Consider the following 23,006-nt stretch of genomic DNA (forward strand, 5'->3'; position numbering starts at 1 on the left):
ATAAAACTGGAAAACCATTTACCTATAAAACCTATATTTTTCAAATCTAAAATTCTTTGATTCCACAGCTCAAAAATTTTATTTAATATTATTCTTTACCCTAGCCATGCTGATATGAAAACTGGCTTTTACTGTTCTTCATTCTGTATCTTACCAAAGATGCTTTCATTGATGACTGTTCTTGTTCCTTGCTTTTATAATGTCCTAATTCTGAGTCTCTTTCTTCAACTATTTTATCATATTGGTGCTACATTAAACAGAGAAAATATTTTAGGTATATTAGAACACAGATTATGTTTAATAATACTCTTATCCTTATGCATTTAATATTGGCAGAAAATGTCAATGAATTCAGTTATATACACATTTGAGCTTTTTCTAATTTTTCAAGTCATTTTTTATTCAAATAACAAACAATGAAACATAGAAAACAGTCTTGAAAGTAATCTAACATAAGAACAACAAAAAGTCTTTTTAATTGGAAATGCTGAATTTTATTATTTAAAAAATAGGTTAGAAATACCGAGACCTCTTAGAAATGTAACTGATTCCAGATCTGGGGCAGGAAATACAAGATGAGTCTTGAACATTTTGTCATAATAAAAAGGAAAAAAGCTGTCAGAGATTATTAGGGTCAAGTCAAAAGGACCGGCCAGCTAGTTTGAAGAGCCTCCCACTGGCCAAAAGAAGAACAACTTGAGTGTCAAGGATTAGACTGAATTAAGACATACCAAATACAGTATTCAATTTAAATCTCTGAATTCCTAGTATTTTAATGAATTTTGTTAATTTTTATTGTTAAAATACTTTTTAATCTTCATTGGTTACCTCATAACTATGTTATATCCCACCAACAATTTTAAAGATGAATAGGTAGTTAGATCCCACCTCTTCTCTCCAGATCTTGAAGGGAATAAAGCTGAATTCCATAACAGAATGATTACTTTTAAAACAACAAAAAATAAAGCATACTCACAAACACAAAAAACATCTATTTATACCACTTTCATCTATTTATACCGATAAAAATTTGTTTAGCCTAATATATGTTAGGCACACATAGAGGGTATAAGTATCTACCAGATACATATTCTGGGGATCTACTAAATAAATATAAGGTGAAAAGTGCTCTAAGAGACCATTAGGAAAATTCAGAAGGAAAGTAATTACTTCTAAACATCATTTGATGACAAGAAGAGATATTCTCAAGGAATATACCCAAACTCAGCTTTGTGTGGTTAAGACCTGAACTTAGGATATTCTTGATCTCCTATTTCTCTATCTGTAATCAGTCATCATTGTATAATTTTCTGACAAATCAGAATGCTTTCTTGATTTTAACATTTTATGCATAAAATGGCTCTAATTAATAGTTCTTCATTAAATGCACACGTTACCTTATGTTTTTCCATAAGTGCTACCATTTCAGCTATTTTATGTTGACATCGTATATCAATTTCTTTCTGTAACTTTACTGCTTCATCAGCTACTGCTTTTGCTTTCTCAACCTATAAAATAAAGTTTCTTAAAATTAATGCACAAAAAACAAATTTAACTTAAATGTAAAGACCATACACACTATTTACATAAAGTGCAAAAAATCAAATACCAGGAAATTAGGAAAGCCAAGTAAAAAATGCATTACTATTTTGGTTTATTTTAGGGTGTCCTATCAAGTGAGATGACAGTATAACACTGTAATAAGCATTTATCTTTTCAAAATAATACACTGCTCAATACTCAAATACTTAAAATAACAAAGATACTTTTAAGCTTCCTCAGAAACTAGTTAACTGTCTCATATAAATTTATTAAATCTTCTAAGTCATAATTTTAAAATTAAAAATTGTTTTTCTCTTAAATTGCTAATAAACAAATATAGAGCTTTAATATAACAAATTTTCAAATATGTTTAATTTTTCCTACCTCTTGCAAAAGATTTTCTTCTGACACCTTTTTGTCCTCAATTTCTTTTTGATAGCTGCCAGTCATTTCTTTAAATTTTTGTTTGGCATCTTCTAGTTCTAACTCTAATTTACTGACCTTTGAGTAAAGAAAATAGCATGAACATTAGTAAATGATGTGGATTTCTTGAAAATATTCTGTGTTCAGTCGAGATACAAAGTACACGTACCAATTTAAAGTCCCAGCAACAGTGTGTTAGGAGTTTTGCCTGCTTCACAGCCTCATCAATAGTTGATAGTAACAGTCAAAAGTACTTGCCTGAAGTTTTGTTATTTAATTTGTATTTTCCTAAAAATTTTAATTCTTCATTTTTTTCCATTCTGTAAAATTTCTATTCAGATCTTTCACTTATCTATTTAGTTGTTTCATCCTTTTTTTTTTTTTTAAATTGATTTTTTTTTTAACTTTATTTATGATAGTCAGAGAGAGAGAGAGAGGCAGAGACACAGGCAGAGGGAGAAACAGGCTCCATGCACCGGGAGCCCGATGTGGGATTCGATCCCGGGTCTCCAGGATCGCGCCCTGGGCCAAAGACAGGCGCTAAACCACTGCGCCACCCAGGGATCCCTAGTTGTTTCATCCTAATGACTTATAGAAATTCTTTAATTATGGATTCTAATATTTTGTTCATTATATGTGTATAATGGATATTCCTCCAAAGTATGAGGTTTGTCTCTGTTTTCTAAATAAGCAAAAATTATTAATTACAGCATATATGGGTTTATCAACATTTTGAAACATGATTGTATTTCTTACACTGCTTAGGAAATCTTTCTTGACCACCAGACTACAGGAGATACTCTGTAATTTTGCTCAAACATTTTGAAGCCCTGCCTTTAACATTTACATCCCTAAGCAATTCATTTTTGTATGTAGCATAGAGGTACAATTTCATGCTTATATATGAAGAGTCAAATGTTCCAGCACTACATATCTATAATACTACCCACCCCTGTATTATATCAAGTTATCACTTATGCATGGATCTCTTCCTAGATTCTCTCGTGTTAAACTCATCTGATTACCCCTCTGCCAGTACTATGCTCTTTATTACTTTAGCTTTACAATTAATCTTTATACCTGGTTGGGCACATTTACTCCTCCTTGTTCCTTTTGAGAACTGTCTTAGTTATTCTTAGCCTACTGCTCTCACATTTAAATTTTAGAACCAGTTTGTCAGTTTCTACAAAAATCGTTGGTGAAATTTTAATTGAATATGTAGATCAATTTGGAAAAAAACAGCATTTTCGTATGTCATATATTTTTTAAATTATACTTTTTCTTTTTCCTTTTTTTTTTTTTAGGTAGGCTCCACACCCAGTGTGGAGCTTGAACCTATGACCCTGAGGATCAAGACCTAAGCTGAGATAAAGAGCCAGACATCTAACCAACTAAGCCACCCAGGCCCCCCTAAAATTATACTTTCTAATAGTAAATTATATTTTCTAATAATTTTACAAATTGCAAATTTGTACAACTAGTAATATTTCTCTGTAATGGCCATATATCTAACAACCTTAATAAATACACTTAATAATTGTATAATTATAGATATACTACATTTACAACTCCCATCTAAAACTACCTGAGTTTGTTTTTTTTTTTCACCTGAGTTTAAAGTATGCTTTGTTAAAAGATATTAAATTGCTGATTCAATTTCTGTAATAAGACTAATAGTCAGGCTAATTATTTCTTTTTAAGATTGTTTTTTGGTTAATCTACTTCATTTTAAGTTTTTCAAATATATTGGCATAATGATGTTCATAGTAAATCAACTATACAGGTTCCTTGAAAAAGAAAAGCTGGAGGCATCACAATTCCAGACTTCAAGTTATACTACAAAGCTGTAGTGATCAAAACAGTAAGATAATGGCAAAAAAAAAAAAAAAAGACATATAGATCAATGGAACAGAATAGAAAATCCAGAAATAAATCCACAACTACATGGTCAATTAATCTTCAAAAGCAAGAAAGAAAATCCAGTGGGAAAAAGATGGTCTCTTCAACAAATAGTGTTGAAAGCAACATGCAAAAAATGAAACTGGACCACTTTCTTACATTATACACAAAAATAAATTCAAAATGGATTAAAACCTAAATTTGAGACCTGAAACCATCCATAAAAAAGCTAGAAGAGAGCAAAGGCATTAATTTCTTAGACACTGGTTATTGCAACTTTTTCTAGATAGGTCCCCTGAGGCAAAGGAAACAAAAGCAAAAATAAACTGCTGTAATTATATCAAAATAAAAAGCTTCTGCACAGTGAAGGAACAAGCAACAAAACTAAGCAGCAGCCTACAGAATGGGAAAAGATATTTCCAAATTACATATCCAATGAAGGGTTAGTATCCAAAATATATAAAGAACTTACAAACTCAACACCCAAAAAACAAATAATTCAATTGAAAAATGGGTAGAAGACAGGAGACATTTCTCCAAAGAAGACATACAGGTGGTCAAGAGACACATGAAAACATGCTGATCATCACTTACTGTCAGGGAAGTACAAATCAAAACTACAATGAGATATCACCTCACACCCTGTCAGAATAGCTAAAATCAAACACAAGAAACAAGAAGTCTGGGCAAGGATGTGGAAAAAAAGGAACCTTCTTGTACTGGTAGTGGAAATGCAAACTGCTGCACCCACTCTGGAAAACAGTATGGAGATTCCTCAAAAAAGTTAAAAACAGAACTACCCTATGATCCAGAAATTGTCAACCAGTAAAAAAACACTAATTGGAAGGGTTATATACACATAATAGAATATTACTCAGCCATAAAAAAAAAAAAAAACAAAATCTTGCCATTTGCAATGACATGCATGGAGCTAGAAAGCTAGAAGGTATAATGCTAAGTGAAATAATTCCATCAGAGAAAGACAAATACTTCATGATTTCACTCATACGGAATTTAAGATACAAAACAAATGAGAGCAAAGAAAAAAGAGAGAGAGACAATGCAAGAAACAGCCTCTTAGCTATAAAGAACAAACTGATAGTCACTATAGAGACAGTGTGCAGAGTGGATGAGTTAAATAGGTGATGGGGGTTAAGGAGTACACTTGTTGTAATGAGCACCAGTTGTTGCATGGAATTGTTTAATCATTATATTGTAACCCTGAAACTAATATTACACTGAATGTCAACTGGAATTAAAATAAAAACTTAAAAAAAGAATAAACAAGAGAAGGCACAAATAACCAATACCAGGATTGAAAAGAGAACATAACTATAGATGCTGCAGACAATTTCATAGAAAACATAGATGAACTCGGCAAAATCTAGAAAAATATTATTTACCAAAATTGAAGAAATAATAACTAAATAATACTACAACTATTGATGAAATTGTATGATAAATTACAAACCTTTCCACAAAGAGAACTCTAGGCCCTGGAGGTTTCATGAATGAGTTCACCTTTATCAAGATATAATGTATATGCAATAAAATACAGAGTTATTTTTAGTGTAACAGTATGGTAAGCTTTGACAAATGTTTTTACAGCCATGTAATGACAACATCAATCAAAACATAGATCATTTCCATCATCCCAGAAAGTACCCTTAATGCCCTTTTGCAGTCTAAGCCCCATTTCTCAAAGGCAACCAATATTCTGCTTTCTGTCTCTATAAATGGCTTTGTCTATTCTAAAACTTCATTTAAATGGAATTATGCCAATCATATCCTCTTGTCATGTGGATTATTTTGCTATATTCTAAGATTCATCCATGTTTCTGTAGAGTCAATAGGTCTTCTTTACTGCTGAGTAATAATATTCCATTGCATGAATATATAACAAATTTGCTTATCTAGTCTCCTGTTAATGGATATCTGAACTTTCTAGTTTATTATAATTATAAATAAAGCTGCTATGAGTATCTTGTGCAATACTTTTAGTAAACATATTTTCATTTCTCTTAAGTAAATATCTAAGAAAAGAATCACTGGATCATGTATGCTTAGTTTTTTAAGAAACAACCAAAGTATTTTCAAAGTAATTGTACTATTTATACTCCTAATAACAAAGTTTGAATGTTCTGGTTAATCTGTATGCTGACTAGCATTTGCTGCTGATGGTCTTTTTAACTTCAGCCATTCCTGTGGGCAGTGCCCTGAGCTTAGTTTCCTGCTCTGTTATAATCATCTTGAAATTTTTGATGATTTTTGAGCTAGATGCCCCACCTTTTCACTTTGCGCTGACCCCTGAAAATATATACCTGGTTCTGCTTGTGGGTGTAGTAATATCCCCTATGGTTTTATTTTTCATTTCTTATAATCATAGTGTTGAACATTTTATCATGAGCTGATTAATCTTGTACATTTCCTTTGTGAAGTGTCTATTCTCTTGCCAATATTTTTATTTTTTTATTGTGGTAAAATACCTATAACATACAATTTACCATCTTAACCTTTTTAACTGTACAGTTAGTTTATATTGTTATGGAACCAACTCCAGAACTATTTTATAAAAACTAGACTTAAGTACTCATTAAACAACAACTCCACTTTCTCCCTCCCCACAGCCTTTGGCAACCACCATTCTCTAGCCTATAAATTTGGCTACTCTTAGGTACCTCATATAAGTAGAATACAGAATTTGTCCTTTTGTCCTCAAATTTTATCCATGCTCTAGCATCTATCAGAATTTCCTTCTTCAGGCTGAATAATATTCCACTCTACATATATACCACATTTTGTTTGTCCATTATATATAGTCAATAAATAAATGTTGAGTTGCTTCTACCTTTTGGCTGTCATGAATAATGCTGCTTGTGAACATGGGTATACACATATCTCTTTGAGACTCTGCTTTTAAATCTTTTAGGTATATACCCAGAAGTGGAATTACTGGATATATGGTTAATTCTCTTTTTAGTTTGTTGAGTAATCGCCAGACTACTTTCCATGGCAGTGGTACCATTTGACATTCCCACCAACATTATACAAAAACTCAAAATGATCTACAACTTCACCAACACTTTTTTTTTTTATAGTACCCATTCTAATGGATGTGAGGTGGCATCTTATTGTAGTTTTGATTTGCATATCCCTAATTATTAGTGATGTTGAGCATCTTTTCATTTACTTATTGGACACCTATATATCTTCTTTAGGGAAATGTCTATTCAAGACCTTTGCAATTTTTTAAATCAAGTTGTTTGTTGTTGTCTTTAGCTCATTTTGAATTGGAATATTTACCTTTTAGTGTTGAGTTTTAAGAGTTCTTTATATATTCTCAATATAGGTCACTTGTCAAATAAATGTATTTCTCAGTATTTGCACCTTCTTTGTATCTTGACTATTTTCTTAATGACACCTTTTAAAATACAGATCTTTCAGATTTTGATGAAGGCTAATTTATCATAATTTTATTAATATTGCTTTCTGCACCCTAAGAAATCTTTGCTGACCTCCAAGGCATGAAGATACTCTCCTATATTTTCTTCTAGAGGCTTTAGAGTTCACTATTTTTAGGTCTATAACTCATTTAACTTTTGTTTATAGCTTGAGGTAGGAGGGTTTTTCCCTCCACATGGACATCCAGTTATTCTAAAACATTTTTTGAGGAGAACCTGGGTGGCTCAGTGGTTGAGTGTCTGCCTTTGGCTCAGGTCATGATCCTGGAGTCCCGGGATCGAGTCCTGCATCAGGTTCCCCTCAAGGAGCCTGCTTCTCCCTCTGCCTATGTCTCTGCCCCTCTCTCTCTCTCTCTCTGTCTCTTATGAATAAATAAAATCTGTTTAAGGATCCCTGGGTGGCTCCACGGTTTAGCGTCTGCCTTCGGCACAGGGCGTGATCCTGGAGTCCCAGGATCAAGTCCCACATCAGGCTCCCTGCACGGAGCCTGCTTCTCCCTCTGCCTGTGTCTCTGCCTCTCTCTCTCTCTCTGTGTGTGTCTCTCATGAATAAATAAATAAATAAAATATTTTTAAAAAATATTTTTTAAATAATGAAATAAATAAAAAATTTGTTGAAAAGACTTTCATTTCTCCCATTGTATTTTTTGTCACCTCTGTTGAAAAATCAATAGACTATATATCAACTAGTCTATTTCTAAACTTTCTTTAGATTCCACTGATGTTTTTGTCTATCTTAACTATAATAATACACTATCTTGATTACTGTAGCTTTATAGCAACTCTTCAAATCAGGCAGTCTAAATCCTCTGACTTTATTTTTTTTCCTCAAAATCGTTGGGTCCTTTGCACATTCATATACATTTTATAAGCCGCTTGTTATGGTCTATATAAAAAAATAAGTTTGCTAGAACTGTAATGGGGATTGACTGACTCTAGATCAATTTGGGAAAATTTGACATCTTTAAGACACCAAGGCATCCAATCAACGAACATGAATATGTTTATTTTTACTTAGTTAGGTCTTCTTTGTCTCATCAATGTTAGTACTTCTTAGTGTATAAGTCTTCAACATACTTTGTTAAACTTGTCTCTATTATATGGATTTTGATGCCACTGTGATAGTGTTTTAAAATTCATTTTTCAGTTAGTAGTTATCAATAGACAGAAATACAATTGATTTTTGGTAATCAACACTGTATCCAGTGACTTTGCCAAGTTTACTTACTAGCACACTAGCAACTTGTAGGAACCTTAGAATTTTTTTTTAATATAGACAAATATATCATTTAAGAAGATAGTTTAAGGGCACATGGGTGGCTCTGTCAGTTAAGCATCTGCCTTTGGCTCAGGTAATGATCTCAGGCGCCTGCCTTAGCAGGAAGTCTGCTTTTCTCCCACTGCCCCTCCCCTTGCTTGGGCTCTCTCTCAAATAAAATAAAAACCTTAAAAACAAAAGAAGAGATAGTTTAACTTATTCTAATCTATAAATCTTTTTCTTAATTTACTAACCTCCAATACAAGTACAGGTGATTAGAGCAAAAATCGTTCTTGATATTTGAAAAAAAGGGATTCAGTCTTTCATTGTTAAGCATGATGATGGCTTTAAATATTTTGTAGGTGCTCTGGGTCAAACTGAGGAAGTCTATTTCTAGTTTACTGAAAATTTGTTATCAAGAATGAGTGCTGGGGAGCCTGGGTGGCTCAGCAGTTTTTCCAATGGAAAAACAATTTTTTAGTATCGGCTTTCACTAGGTTTCTTTTCATTATTTTATAGTGGCTGCTCTAGGAAGAATAATATGCCACTTTCAGCTCAGGGTGTGATCTTGGAGACCCGGGATCAAGTCCCACGTCAGGCTCCCTGGATGGAGACTGCTTCTCCCTCTGCTTGTGTTTCTGCCTCTCTCTGTGTCTCTCATGAATAAATAAATAAAATCTTTTTAAAAAATAAAAACAATGAGTGAATTTTGTCAGATGCTTTTTCCACAACCACTGAGATGATTATGATTTTTCCCTTTCATTATGATACAGGAAATTACACTAATAGTCTTAAATTTTAAAATTACTTTCCCCAGAAAAAAAAAATCCCCACTTGTAGCTTTAATATACTGCTGGATTATATTTACTAATATTATAATTAGGATTTTATATCAATATTTATAAGGGATATTGGTCTGTAATTTTCTTCACTTGTAATGTCTTTGTCAGGATTTGGTATCAAAAAACCAGTTGGAAATTTTTCTTTCTCTTCTATCTTTAGGAAAAGTTTGTAGAACACTGGTATTATTTCTTTAATTTTTTTAATTTGAGTATACAGTGTTACATTAGTTTAAGGCATACAATATAGTGATTCAATGTCTCTATACATTATGCTATGTTCACCACAAGTGTAGCTACCATCTGTCATCATAGAATACCATTATAAAAACACTGACTATATTCCTAATCTGAATCTTTTATCCCATGACTTATTCATTCCATAACTAGGAGGCTATATCATTCATTTTGCCCATCTCCCCAACACTGGTATTATTTTTTCCTAAAGTGTGTATTAGAATTCACCAGTAAGACCTTCCATATCTGGGTATTTCTCTAGGAAATTTTTTATGACAAATTCAATATCCCTGGTATATGGCTCTTTAAGTTTTTCTATTTCATCTTATGTCAGTCTTAGTAAGTTGGATTTTCCAAATTTTCCCATTTCATCTAAGTTTCAAATTTATTGCCATAAAGTTGTTCATCACATTGCCATATTTTACTATTTATAGTATCTACATTAATAATGTCCTATTTCATTCCTACCCTACAGTGAGTTTTATGCTCTTTTTGTAATCAATCTTGCTAGGGGATTATCCATTGTATTAATATTCTCAAAGAATAACTTTTGATGTCATTGATTTTTTCCTTTTTTCTCTTTTTTTCTCTATTCTTTACTATTTCCTTTTATCTATTTTCTGTGGGTTTAATTTGTTCACCTTTTTTCAGTATCTCAATAAAAATTTGAGTTATTTCTTCTGTTCTAAAATAAACATTTTTTACACATTTCCCTCCAAAATCTGCTATAGTTTCATGCCACAAATTTTGACATGCTACATTTCTATCATTATTCAGATTATTCATTAAAATAATTTCTGAAAAAAATAAAATAAAATAATTTCTGATTATTTTCTTGTGATTTCTTCTTTGGCCCATGAATTTATTTACCAGTGTGGTATCTAAATATTCAGCCTTTTTTAGGTATGTTAAGGTCACCTATTTCTAGGATAATTCTGATGTAGTGAAAGAAGAGACTCTGTAAAATCTCAATCATTTAAACATAGGGAGACTTGTCTTATGGTTCAGCATATGGTCTTTCCAGTAAACATTCTATGTGTCCTTCACCATTATAGCTATGGTGCTCTATAAATGTAAATTAAGTCAAGGTAATATATAGTGTTGTTCAGAATTTCTACATTCTTACCAATTTTTCACTACTATCAACTGCTAAAAGAGGGATATTACAATTCCCAACTATGATTAGATTGTCTAGTTCTCATTTTAGTTTAAGTTTTTGTTTCATGTTTTTTGAAGCCCTTTCACTAAATACAAACATATGCATGATCGTTACATCTTCCAGATGAACTAAGGCCTTTATCACTGTGAAATGCCCCTTTGGATCTCTGATATTTGTATTTCAATCTATTTTGTGTATTCTTAAAATAATCACTCCAATTTTCCTATTCTTACTGTTTGCATGGGATACGATGTATCTTTTTAAAATCTTTATTTTCAACTTCCTTGTAACTTTATATTAAATAAAGTGTGTCTCTTATGGCCAGTTTATAGTTTAGTCTCCATTTTTTATTCAGACTAACAATCTCTGCCTTTTTATTAAAGTAGTCCACTGATATTTAGGGTAATTATCGATATGTTTCATTCAGATGTATCATTTTGCTCTTTGCCTTCTATTCATATCACCTTTTTTTTTCTGCCCCTTTTTTGGGTTTATCAAAACTTTTCAGTGCTCTAATTTTTTATTTCAGCTTGAAGGAGATGAAGGTGCAATGTCTTTGGTCATCCCAAATCTGGGTTCATCTGAAAGAAATGCCTCCACCTTGCTGCCTAAGGTCAGCCCCGATGAAATCAAAGTCGTACACCAGAAATGCCACTGGGGAAGTTGGTGTCACATCTGCCCTAGGTCTGAAAATCAGCCCCCTGTATGTCTCCAAAAAAGGTTGGTGATGACACTGCCAAAGCAACCAGTGATTGGAAGGGTCTGAGGATTACAGTGAAACTGACCATTCAGATCAGAAAGCCCAGATTGAAGTATCTTCTGCCTCTGCCCTGATTATCAAAGCCCTCAAGGAACTGCCAAGAGACAGCAGAAAAACATTAAGCACAGTGGAAATACTACTTTTGATGAGATTGTCATCTCATCAACAAAGCCAAACAGATGTAGCACCAATCTTCAGCCAGAGAACTCTCTGGAACTATTAAAGAGATCCTGGGGATACCCAATCTGTAGGCTGAAATGTTGATGACCAGCCTCATGATATCACAGATGACAACAACAGTGTGTAGTGAATGCCCAACTAAGTTAAGAACTCCAAAGGAAAATATTTCAATAAAGGATCATTTGACAACCGATGGAAAAACAATTTTTTAGTATTGGCTTTCTAGGTTTCTTCTCATTATTTTATAGTGGCTGCTCTAGGGAGAATGATATGTATCAATAACTTACCATAGTGTACTTAAGACTTAATAGTGTACTACTTCATACATAATGAAAAAATTTTACAACAAAATAGTCGTATTTACCCTCCTCCTGCCCTTTGTGTCATGGTTATCATTTATCTAATGCACTCTATATAGCATTTCTTAAAGAAGCCATATATATACCTTAAAAATTAAGAAAAAAAATATAGCGTTTTATATTTATCTACATATTGTTTCTAATTTTTTTCATTCCTCCCATTGATTCAAATTTTCATCTGATGTCATTTTCCTTCAGATGAAAAAAAAATCCTTTCGCATGTCTTTGGCATTTAGTACAGCTTTCAAGGTCCTTATTTTTGCGGCATACAGAATTGTGGCTTGATAGTTTATTTCTGGCACCATTTTACAGATGTGTTTCCTTTGTTATCTGGCCTTCACTGTCCTGATTGAAGGTCAGCCCTCATTTGTGTCAGTGTTTCCCCTTTCTCTGAAGGAGAAACTTGATTTTTTTGTTTTGTTTTGTTTTGTTTTTATTTTTTTTATTGGAGTTCAATTTGCCAACATATAGCATAACACCCAGTGCTCATCCCATCAAGTGCCCCCCTCAGTGCCCATCACCCAGTCACCCCCACCCCCCACCCACCTTGAGGGAGAAACTTTAAAAGTTTCTCTTTATTTTTGGATTTACCACTGTGCATAGGTGGTATCATTGATACCTGCGCCTAGATATCATTTTCCTTATCAGTTATCATTTTCTTTCTGTTAATCTTGCTTTAGATTTGCTAAAAGCCACAGATCTGCAAATTTATGCCTTTATTAAATGTGGTAATTTTTTCAGAAATTTTTCAAATAACTTTCTTTTGCCCTATTCTCCCTCTCTTTCCTCTCCTTAGGGTCTCCAATTACACATTTATACCTACTTGATATTGTTCCACAGGTGACTAAGGAAACTTTCTTCTTCTTTTTAATTTTTTTTCCTGTTTCTCTGACCATTTCTACTAACCCAGCTTCAAGTTCACTGACACTCTTTTCATCTACCTTCAATCTACTACTTGTACCTTTGAAGTTTGTAAGATATTTTATTTTTCAGTCTAGAATTTCTATTTGATTCTTTTTTAAAGTTTCCATTTCTTTGCTGAGATTCTCCGTTTGTTATTTCATGATAATCACACTCTCCATCTTTGAATATACTTATAAAAACTAAATAAATGACCTTATCTCCTAATTCCAACATCTGGGTCATCTTAGAGTGATTTGCTATTGACTTATTTTTACACTAGCAATGGTTACCATCTGTGTCATCTTCATTTTAGGGCTACTACGACAAATAATGCTGTTATAAATATTTTATATATTTCTCTTTATTCTACCTATAGAAGGCTGAATTTATAGGATATCTGTTATCAGTTACTTTTCTATATACCAGCAATATGAGAATTCTTTTCATTTTTATCACAATGTTTATATATTTTAATTTCAAATAGTATTAAAATAAGATATAAGATCTTTGCTTTCCTAGAAAAGGAACATCATTCAAATACTGAGAAACATTGTTTTCCATTCAAGACTCAAAAACTATTTGAATACTGTCAGTTGTTGTTCAGAGACTTGGGAATATGAAAATAAACAAATTAAGGCTTTGACATCATGAGCTGACATTTCCTAACTTTGTTTCTACAAAATCAATGGTTCTCAAACTTCTTGTGCAACAGGATAATCATATATAGACCTTCTATAAAACACAGATTCCAAGGCTCCACCTCAAACCTACTCATTCTCAAATCTGAAGATATGGGTAAGGAATGCACACATATACCACACATGCTCATATATTTAAGCTGCTTAGATTGTTCTAATACAGCTCAGTCACAAACAAGCACTCTATTACAACTAAAAGGATTCCTACAACCTCAAAAGATAATTTTTCAAAATAACTGCTAAAATAAAAGAGTATAAAATTCTTAAGTTCTCATCTCCTTACTAGTATTTTAAAAACAAAAATAAAGATTCCAAATACCTTTATCTCATAAACATTCAGTTGCTTGCTTTCTGCTGTACCCTTTTTTTTCAAGGCCTTATTCTGTAAAAAAAAAAAAAAAAATTAAAGAATTATGCTTACTAACAACGTGATTCAATTCTGCACTGCCACTGACTTAGACTGAAATTACTAAAGAAAAGGAAAGAATTATTCTCTAAAAGTATAGTGGAAAAAAAGTTTTTCTTTAACAGTTTAATTTTGAGAATCAGTACATACCTCCTGCTGGAGTTCTTCAATACACTTGCTTTTATTTTCAACTTGTTTCTTTAAATTGTTACACTAAAAAATTATGAGAAACTAATAATTATCTTATTCAATATTCCAGTCAATATAGGTAATTTCAAACTAACAAAAATATTGCATAAAATAACATAAAGGTCACTTCAAAAATCATTTAGTTTAGTAATCCCATTAATGTCAAAAATTATGTGATTAAGTATAAATTTTAATAAAGATTTTCTCAATGTAAATTTGAAATTCTTAACATTTCTCAACCTATTTAAAGAATACATGAATTCAATTACTTTAAGGAAAATGTACTTCTTGGTCAATTAATTCAATATAAATGGCTGAATTATATCATTAATTGGATTTTGAAAAGCTACAGCCAGAAGTAACATTACCTATAACTTGCCTTCTTCCTTACTCATTATTCTCCATTTCTCATTTCCGAGTCTCTTATACTTTTATATTTGGGGAAGGGGAATAATATAATAATCTACCTCCTTCTAAATTCATTCTAATATAGAAATACCACCTAAACCAATTTTTATATCTCACTTTGAGAGACTATTTCACCTGAGTACACACACAATTGGATTAAGAGGCATTAGGCTAAGAAATATCTGGAGTACCATAAAAGCAGCACAGATTTCTAAACAGTCGTAAAATGTTACAGATATGTAAGTTGTCCTAATTTCCATCTAGAAAGACACTCCAATGGAAAAAAATTAATCTCTCAGCACAAAATACTCTGTTAAATATTTTATTGCAAAACCCATATACAGTCACAGTCTGCTATTATTCTAAAACTGAGTAATACATGGCACAGCTATTTAATATCTCATTTTTAATATGCCCCACCTCTATATGGTCTACTTCAGAAAACGCAAAGGAAAACTAAGGAAGAAAAGCTATAGAAAAATGAGAAACATTTTAGTGACTTTCATGCCAATTTTACTGGCATAAACATACTAGGTACAACTATTATACAATGTTTACTTATTTTAAAAATCAATAATTTCCAATTTTGGCAGAAAAGCCACCTATATACTCTGAACAACCTTCCTAATAAAGATAATTTAAAAGGAAATGGCTACAAAATAAGGAATCTGCTTACTTGAAATATAACTTTAAAGTGGCAATAATAGGTTTGGGGGTAGCACCAAAGCCAGCTAAGGATATCTGCTAAAACTACCTAGGAAAAGGGAGATAGGAGGTAAAACTTAGAGCCCACTAAAGGAAAGGAATTGAATAAGACAACCCTGCATAAAGCCACAAACTCAAAAGACTACCTACTCCATGAAAATGTAAAAATAAATAAATCTGTCACATAGAGGGGCACAAGAAAACTTGTCTGCCTTGATGTTAGCACTAAGTGAAAGGTATCAAAATGGTCTCTGCGAATTTGTAGCCATGAGGTGGACTTATAGGAGTTTATAGCCTGATTTCATACTATTGCTAGGATTTGGAAAAGCCTAAAATGGAGAATTTAATTTAAAATGGTTCCTGGTGAAAGGTGCTCCTAAAGAAATCCTTTTGGGAAGATATAAACTTTAACACAAGTCTCAAAGAATTCCCATAGATAAAATTCCAAAGAATCATAAAGAACACAAAGAATTCATAAGAATCAATGAGTAAACATCAGCAGAAAGAATGAAAATCAGACTTATCCCCGAAAAGACTTCAGATATTGATATTCCTATAAAGCCAACTTTATAACTCACATTACTACAGTCCAAAAATAAGTGCATGTCTTACTAAAATAATGACATCAAAACTATCAACTTTGTCATTTGACTGCTCCATCTTACTTTTTTTCTGAATAAACTAATGAAAATTAAAATAACTTGTCACTCCTTTTAAATTTAAATAATCTCCAAATTTAGGGCTAATGAAGATAAATATATTTGGCAGAATGTCTAAAATTCTTGAAAAGGATTTAAACTACCATAGTTTTTTTTTCCCCCAATCACAGTCCATTTCTTTTCTTTTTTTTTTTTTTAAGATTTTATTTATTTATTCATGAAAGACACAGAGAGAGAGGCAGAGACATAGGCAGAAGGAGAAGCAGGCTCCCGATAGGGAGCCCCATGTGGGACTCGCCAAAAGCAGACGCTCAACCATTGAGCCACCCAGCCGTCCCACAATCACAGTTCATTTCAAAGTAAAATAGCAATAAAGAATTTGATTTACCAGAATTCTACGCAGAAAAAAAATGGGATTGATTATCAGAGGTCAGAACTTCAGAGAGAACCATACTTTTCCAGAGCATTACTTATGTAGAAGGTCAAGTTTAGGACAAATGTAGAGAGATGAGAGAAGTGAATTGGGATGGGCAGCCAGGCAGTAAAAACACTTCACAACTTCACATAAAGAGAGTAGAAAATTTTCTGTAGCTCCTTTGAGAGAAATGTCTAACAACAATGTTTAAAAGCATCTTGCCATTCTAAACATATCTGCAACAAATGCAGCTTCTGAGAGTGTAAAATTTGGGGAAAGGGAAAAAGATAACTAAAGAGGAGTTTAATGAAACTTTGCTCTTTGAAATTTTTAAGTACAAAACTCCTGAAACCAGAGCTTCTTCAAAGAAATCTGTGGTAAAATCCAACATTATTCCTTTAACACCTTCAAAAGAGAACTGAAATCTCCCTGTACAGGACAGTGTAAAGACTGGTCAGAATCTAGTCATACATATATTGTTACAAAGACTCTTCTTAAAAACATTTCTTGCAATTTGATAATACCTTGTTTTCTAAGATCTTCATTTGTTTCTCTTTTTTTAAAACTTCACATTCAATGCTGCGAGCCTAAGAAACATTATTTGCCATCAGATTTAAAATGTTAACAGAATTTCTATTTTCTTCTATGAATATCTTTCAAAAGTGGAATTACATAACTTAGTCTTATATTTCTACATAAAATATCCATACTCCCAGTTTAATGCAGTATCCTTTTTTAAAAAGAAATTATCTTTAATTTTTTTGTGTTAATGTTCATCATTCTTATTTTAATCTTAGCCCAATATTACTTTGTAATATTTAATCAACTTTCCCAGTTTACCCTGAATTTCTTAAAGTTGTCTTGTACAGAAATGTTTATAATCTTTTAAATGTATCTTTCACAAACATCTGTTAACCTGAACCTCAGAACAACCCAATGATAAAGGGCAGGTATTATTATATCCATTTTAGAGATGAGAAAATAGTCTCAGAGAGAGCATGTATAAAATAATATAAATGTCTGAACTAAGGTAGCGAATTGGGGAGAAAGGTGTAATGAATTTCAATATCAGGCAAACTTCTGAGAACTACTTCCAAATTGGATTCTTTTGGGGAAACTGTTTCAATAAGTAAATTGAAATCCAACCACGGAACAAGCTTAAAAGTGCTAACAAAGTGTAAGTGTTTCATTTTCAGCTTTTTTCCTTATCACTAATATCTTGTACATTGGTGAAATACATTTAAATTCCTGGTAAAGGATTTTTATTTTACATTGAACAACAAATTCATATTTTTCTCCATCACAAAATAACTAGTGTCCTGAAGCAGCCTGTGATGCAAATTTTAAAGTAGTATATTACATAGCAAACCTTTGGGAGATTAAATTCCATTGTCTAGTTGAACTTAATAAATATAAAGAAAAAAATACCTTTTGGAGAGAAAAAAAGTGTGGTATAGTCTAAACAATGTTAAAAGGCCAGCACTACTACTTCTTAGTCATGTAGCCTTCCTTTCAAGGCTTTTTCACCCTTCGGAGGCCTAATTTCTTAATTTATAAAACGAGGAAAAAATAACTTGCAGTTAACTAAGAATGTATATAAAGAACTAGAATGTTCCTGGTACACTGTCAGCCATTAAAAATATTAGTTCATCTCATCCTTAGTCCACATAGTCTTACAACTTTCTAAAAATAAATATGACACTTCTCAGGTCAAAATTGTTCAATAACTTCAAATTCCTAAATATAGTTTATGAAGCCTTAAATAATCTGCCCTCATCTCTCTCAATCTCATTTCCCCTATCCTTCATCTCTCCATGCTCATCTCTCTACTCTCATCTTTTCCTACTCCCTCCACTATTACTACTATCTTAAACTCCACCTTTTAGCCAAGATGAACTTTTCATAGTTGTTTAAATATGACACTCTCTCATACTCTGTATAGAGTGTAGGTCTGTGTGTGCTTATAATTTATAATACTCTCTTCCCTGATATATTTGTGTCCACCCCTCTGCCTTACACGAATTCCTATTAATCTTAGGTTTCAAACTGAATGTCACTTCTTCCAGTAAGCTTGTCCTGACTCAACTTTTGATTAGATGCTCCCTGTATAGATTCCAATATCATTTACATAGAGAACCTGTTTTGGTTTGGCCACCATCCTTTCCTGAGAAGACACTATTAGTATAAATTCCATAGTAATCTGGTTTATTAAACCATGTGGTTTGATGGAAGCTGATCTGTCTCTAGGAGTAGGTGGGTACACAGCTTAGGCTTCACCAAATTACTTTACCCCTTAACCACAATGACTGACTCAAAAATAAGTAAGTAAACTAAACTAGGCCAAAGTCCTTTCCAAGATTTTTTTTCAGAGCATTCAAGATGTTTTTTTAAAGCCTTCCAACTGATTCCAGTGCCCTTCACATCTCCCCATTCCATTCTTAAAAATTAAAAATGTCATTTCCCTAATTTAAAAAAAAAAAAAAACCCTTAATTAGATTACATATTATCCACCAGAACAAATGAAATCCAAACTGGGCACCTGGAACAATGCCTCACACATGAACGTAGCTAATAATATGTGTTGAATGAATGAAAAAACACAGTCAAGGCCTTTACAATCTAGCTTGATCTTTCTATTTAGGCAAATTTTCCCCCACTATGTATATTGAATATTATTATCATGTTACATATTTTGTACTATTCCACTTCTGTGACATTCTTTGCTTAAAAATCTTCCTATCTCAACTTGTTGAAATCATATCCACCAAAGCAAAACACAAACATCAATTTATCAGTATGTTCCTTACTACTAAAACATGAGCCCCTTTAGCCTAAAAATGTAAATCAACATTAAATATTGAACATTTATGGGGTTTTGCTTTGTGTTTTTTAAGTAGGCTCCACATCATCATGGAACCCGACTTGTACTCATGAGCCCGAGATCAAGACCTGAGCTGAGATCACAGTCAGGTGCTTAAGTGACTGAGCCACCTAGGTGCCCCTAAATATTGAGCATTTATGAAATAAATTTAGAATTATGCCACTATTTCTTCTAGATATAAACCATGTTAAGCAAAATAACCCAACTTTGCCTATAGTTTAAAGGTCAATAGCCTACAAGAGTCCCTATATCACTATTTATACTATAGCATACATACTTCACTTCTTTTTTTAAACATGTGCTGTTTATTTTAGGACTTGAAATTCTGTTATACAATTTATTATTAAATATAACATACATTTTCTTCACTTTTGTCCAATTTACATTTAACTTCGTCTCCTTTCCGTTTTAGTTCTTCTCTCACAGATACCAATTCATTCCTTAAAGGAAGTGGAAGAGTGACAGTGAAAAAATTTTTATATTTTTGTTTCATTCCTTTTCTGGGATTACTTAAAATCATGGACTATTATATTTTCTGTTGGTTTAGATTTTTTCTTTTTTTTTTTTTTTGGTAATTTTTCATGCATTAATGTCAACAGGTACACTTCCTCTCCTACACTTAAATTATTTTATACACTTAATTTGGAACTAATCATCTAGATCCTTTATCCATTAAAAAAAAAAGAAATACTTTTTTTAAGTCAAGATTTCACTTTACTCGTAAGTCATAAACCAGTCATCATTCTAACATGTCACAATTTTATACAAATAAATTAGGGACATAAATACAAGTGATTTTAATGAGATATTTACATAGACAAATATCCTTACATATAGAGAGAGTATCTCTGGAAACACACAAGAAACAGTGATACTTCTGGGGAAGGAAACTAGATAGCAGGGAGACAATAGGAAGATAGTTTTCTTTCCCTATGTGCCGCTTTGTCACTTTGAAACTTGTGCCATATGTTTGTATAATCCTTTCAAAATTGTTTAGATTAAAAATCTGCCTGTTACACATTAAAGCAAAGGTACCTTTGTGTCAGATCCTTGAAGCTATTTCTAATTACAGTCTCTCTGGTTAGAACTAATACGTTGCTGGGTCTAGCCTGTATGCACAGAATATCATTCACCCATATGGCTGGCCTTGTAAAAACTGAGTCCAGGATATTTACTCTTTAACTGAGTATTAAAAAAAAAATTTTTTTATGATAGTCACACAGAGAGAGAGAGAGAGGCAGAGACACAGGCAGAGGGAGAAGCAGGCTCCATGCACCGGGAGCCCGACGTGGGATTCGATCCCCGGTCTCCAGGATCGCGTCCTGGGCCAAAGGCAGGCGCTAAACCGCTTCGCTACCCAGGGATCCCGAGTATTAAATTTTTAATTGGCATATTCTTTTTTTTTAATTGGCATATTCTTATTATTCTTCTGTATTTATATTTAGGTTCTTTAAGTCTATAGGTACATGCACGAAAAGCTATTAACCAAATAATTTGAATCCTCTTAAACAGCAGCTTTCCCTAAAATAGGTCTTCACTTTTTATCCTCAAAATATACAGTGCCTTAATCACAGAGATTGAATCTAAAAATAACGGCTACTTCTGAAGGAGAAAATTGAGCAAAAACAACAAAAGCAATCATTAGAAGTATGATAAAAAATGACTTTCTAAACCTAGAAAATAATGAGTTATGTGGCCAGGAACTGTACGCAGCACTTTGTCCACATAACCACATATAACAAAATGTTATATATTAACCAAATATAAAAAAAAAACTTAATATGTCAGAATATAAGTACGAACAAGAGCCCCCAAATATTTGGAAATCATCCAAATTACTAATGGATTAAAAGGAAATAAAATACAAAAACAGGTTACTTAGAAAATAAACATTAAAACACTATATCAGGACACCTGGGTAGCTCAGAGGTTGAGCGTCTGCCTTTGGCTCAGGGTGTGATCCTGGAATGGATTTCCACATTGGGTTCCCTGCGGGGAGCCTGCTTCTCCCTCTGCCTATGTCTCTGCCTCTCTCTCTCTGTCTCTCATAAACAAGTAAATAAAATCTTTATAAAGTAAAAAAATAAAACACTATATATCAAAACCCAAGTTCATAGATCCATAGCTGTGTTAAGAAGTAAACTACTATCTTGAAATGTTTTTATTATTTGAAAAAGAGAAAAAAAAACCTAAGTATCAATATATCAAATTGAAAAAGAGCTAAAAAAATGAATATTTGATTTCAAGCAGGCAAAACATTTCTAAGTAGACAAGCAATGGGAAAATTTACACTCCCCCCCCCAAAAAAGAAAATTAGACTTAATACAATAATCAAAAAACTTGTGTAAGACAAAAATTGCCCAAAATAAAAGGAAAACAAGTTGGGGGAAATATGTACTATAAATTAAACAAGATAAAGGATTACTATATTTTTTAAAGCTTAAATAAATCAGTAAGAAAACAATTGAGACCTCAAAATATTAATGGGAAACAGATATAAGCAATTTCAGAAATAAGAAATTCTAGCAAGCAAACAAAAAATTATAAAGTTTTTGGATAAAGTTTATCCAAAAAATTAATATTATAAATCATAAGAGTATTGAGTTGTTTTTAGCTGTTATATTATCAAATAAGTTAATGATAATATCCAAAACAAATTAAAAGACTTTGGAACTAGCATTTTCATACAAAAATCATTGAACTGTATGGTTTACAACCAGTAAAACCTATCAGAAAACATTTGACTATCAAAAGTCACTGAAACAATTATTGCAGTGACTCAGAAAATTTTACTCCTTGAAATGTACCCTATCAAATTCAAAATAAGGAAACAAATCTGTAGGCACCAAGATGTTGACTACAGTACTATTTTTGATAATGGAAAACTAGAAAACATAAATATCTAAAACCAAAAAGAATTAAAATAAATATTGTTATATCCACTTAACTAGTTTAGAAGCAATAAAATAGATAATTGTGAAAACACAGAAACATGGATAATGTTTAAAAATACTAATTTTTTAAAAATTTCTAAATTTTCTTGCATATAGTTACTTTCTTAAATTTTAAATATAAGAAAGTTTAGGATGCTTTAAAATTAATTTCTATGCCTAATCTTACTATTTCAACACTAAGAACAAAAAATATTACAATTTTATTTCTAAGCAGAACTCCAACATAGTAATTCTAATTTTTTATTTTATCCCACATTCAACATTAAGTATTATCTAAATTAACTGTAACAGATTAACAGAAAAGAAATACTAAATCTTCTGCCGGACAAAAAAAAAAGCCAACTCATCGGTCTTGCCTTAACTGTGTTTCTGTTTCTTCCAGTTTTTCTATTTGTTTCAACATCATTTCTTCCTGCTTTTTGCTATTCTAAGGAAATAATCAAAGTTGTTTATGTTAATTATTTTGTTTCAACAAAAATAAAATTGAAACTTATCTAAAACCTTTATCTGTCAGCATAAAATTCATTTAGTTATATAAAAAACAAGACAATGGGTTATTTATCTTGCATAGTTCCACATTATTTTTCCAGCCTTACTTTAATTACTCCCCTAACAATCTCTATATAGGAGCTAAAAAAATAAGTCTTACTTGCTGTTTCCCAGTGATAATT

General features: G+C 32.1%; 1 protein-coding gene across 1 annotated transcript in view; it reads right to left on the reverse strand.

Moving 5' to 3' along the window:
- SYCP1 (synaptonemal complex protein 1) overlaps positions 1 to 23,006 on the reverse strand; it is a 108,396-nt gene that overhangs the window by 30,836 nt on the left and 54,554 nt on the right. Inside the window, exons 20-26 of the mRNA XM_025994682.2 lie at positions 22,692 to 22,762; positions 19,740 to 19,821; positions 14,275 to 14,337; positions 14,038 to 14,100; positions 1,927 to 2,043; positions 1,398 to 1,508; positions 155 to 247 (exon numbers count right to left, since the gene is read on the reverse strand). Coding sequence (XP_025850467.1) covers positions 155 to 247; positions 1,398 to 1,508; positions 1,927 to 2,043; positions 14,038 to 14,100; positions 14,275 to 14,337; positions 19,740 to 19,821; positions 22,692 to 22,762 — 600 coding nt within the window. The remainder of the gene's footprint in view (positions 1 to 154; positions 248 to 1,397; positions 1,509 to 1,926; positions 2,044 to 14,037; positions 14,101 to 14,274; positions 14,338 to 19,739; positions 19,822 to 22,691; positions 22,763 to 23,006) is intronic.

Source organism: Vulpes vulpes, chromosome 8 (genome assembly GCF_048418805.1).
Source record: "Vulpes vulpes isolate BD-2025 chromosome 8, VulVul3, whole genome shotgun sequence".
NCBI lineage: Eukaryota > Metazoa > Chordata > Mammalia > Carnivora > Canidae > Vulpes > Vulpes vulpes.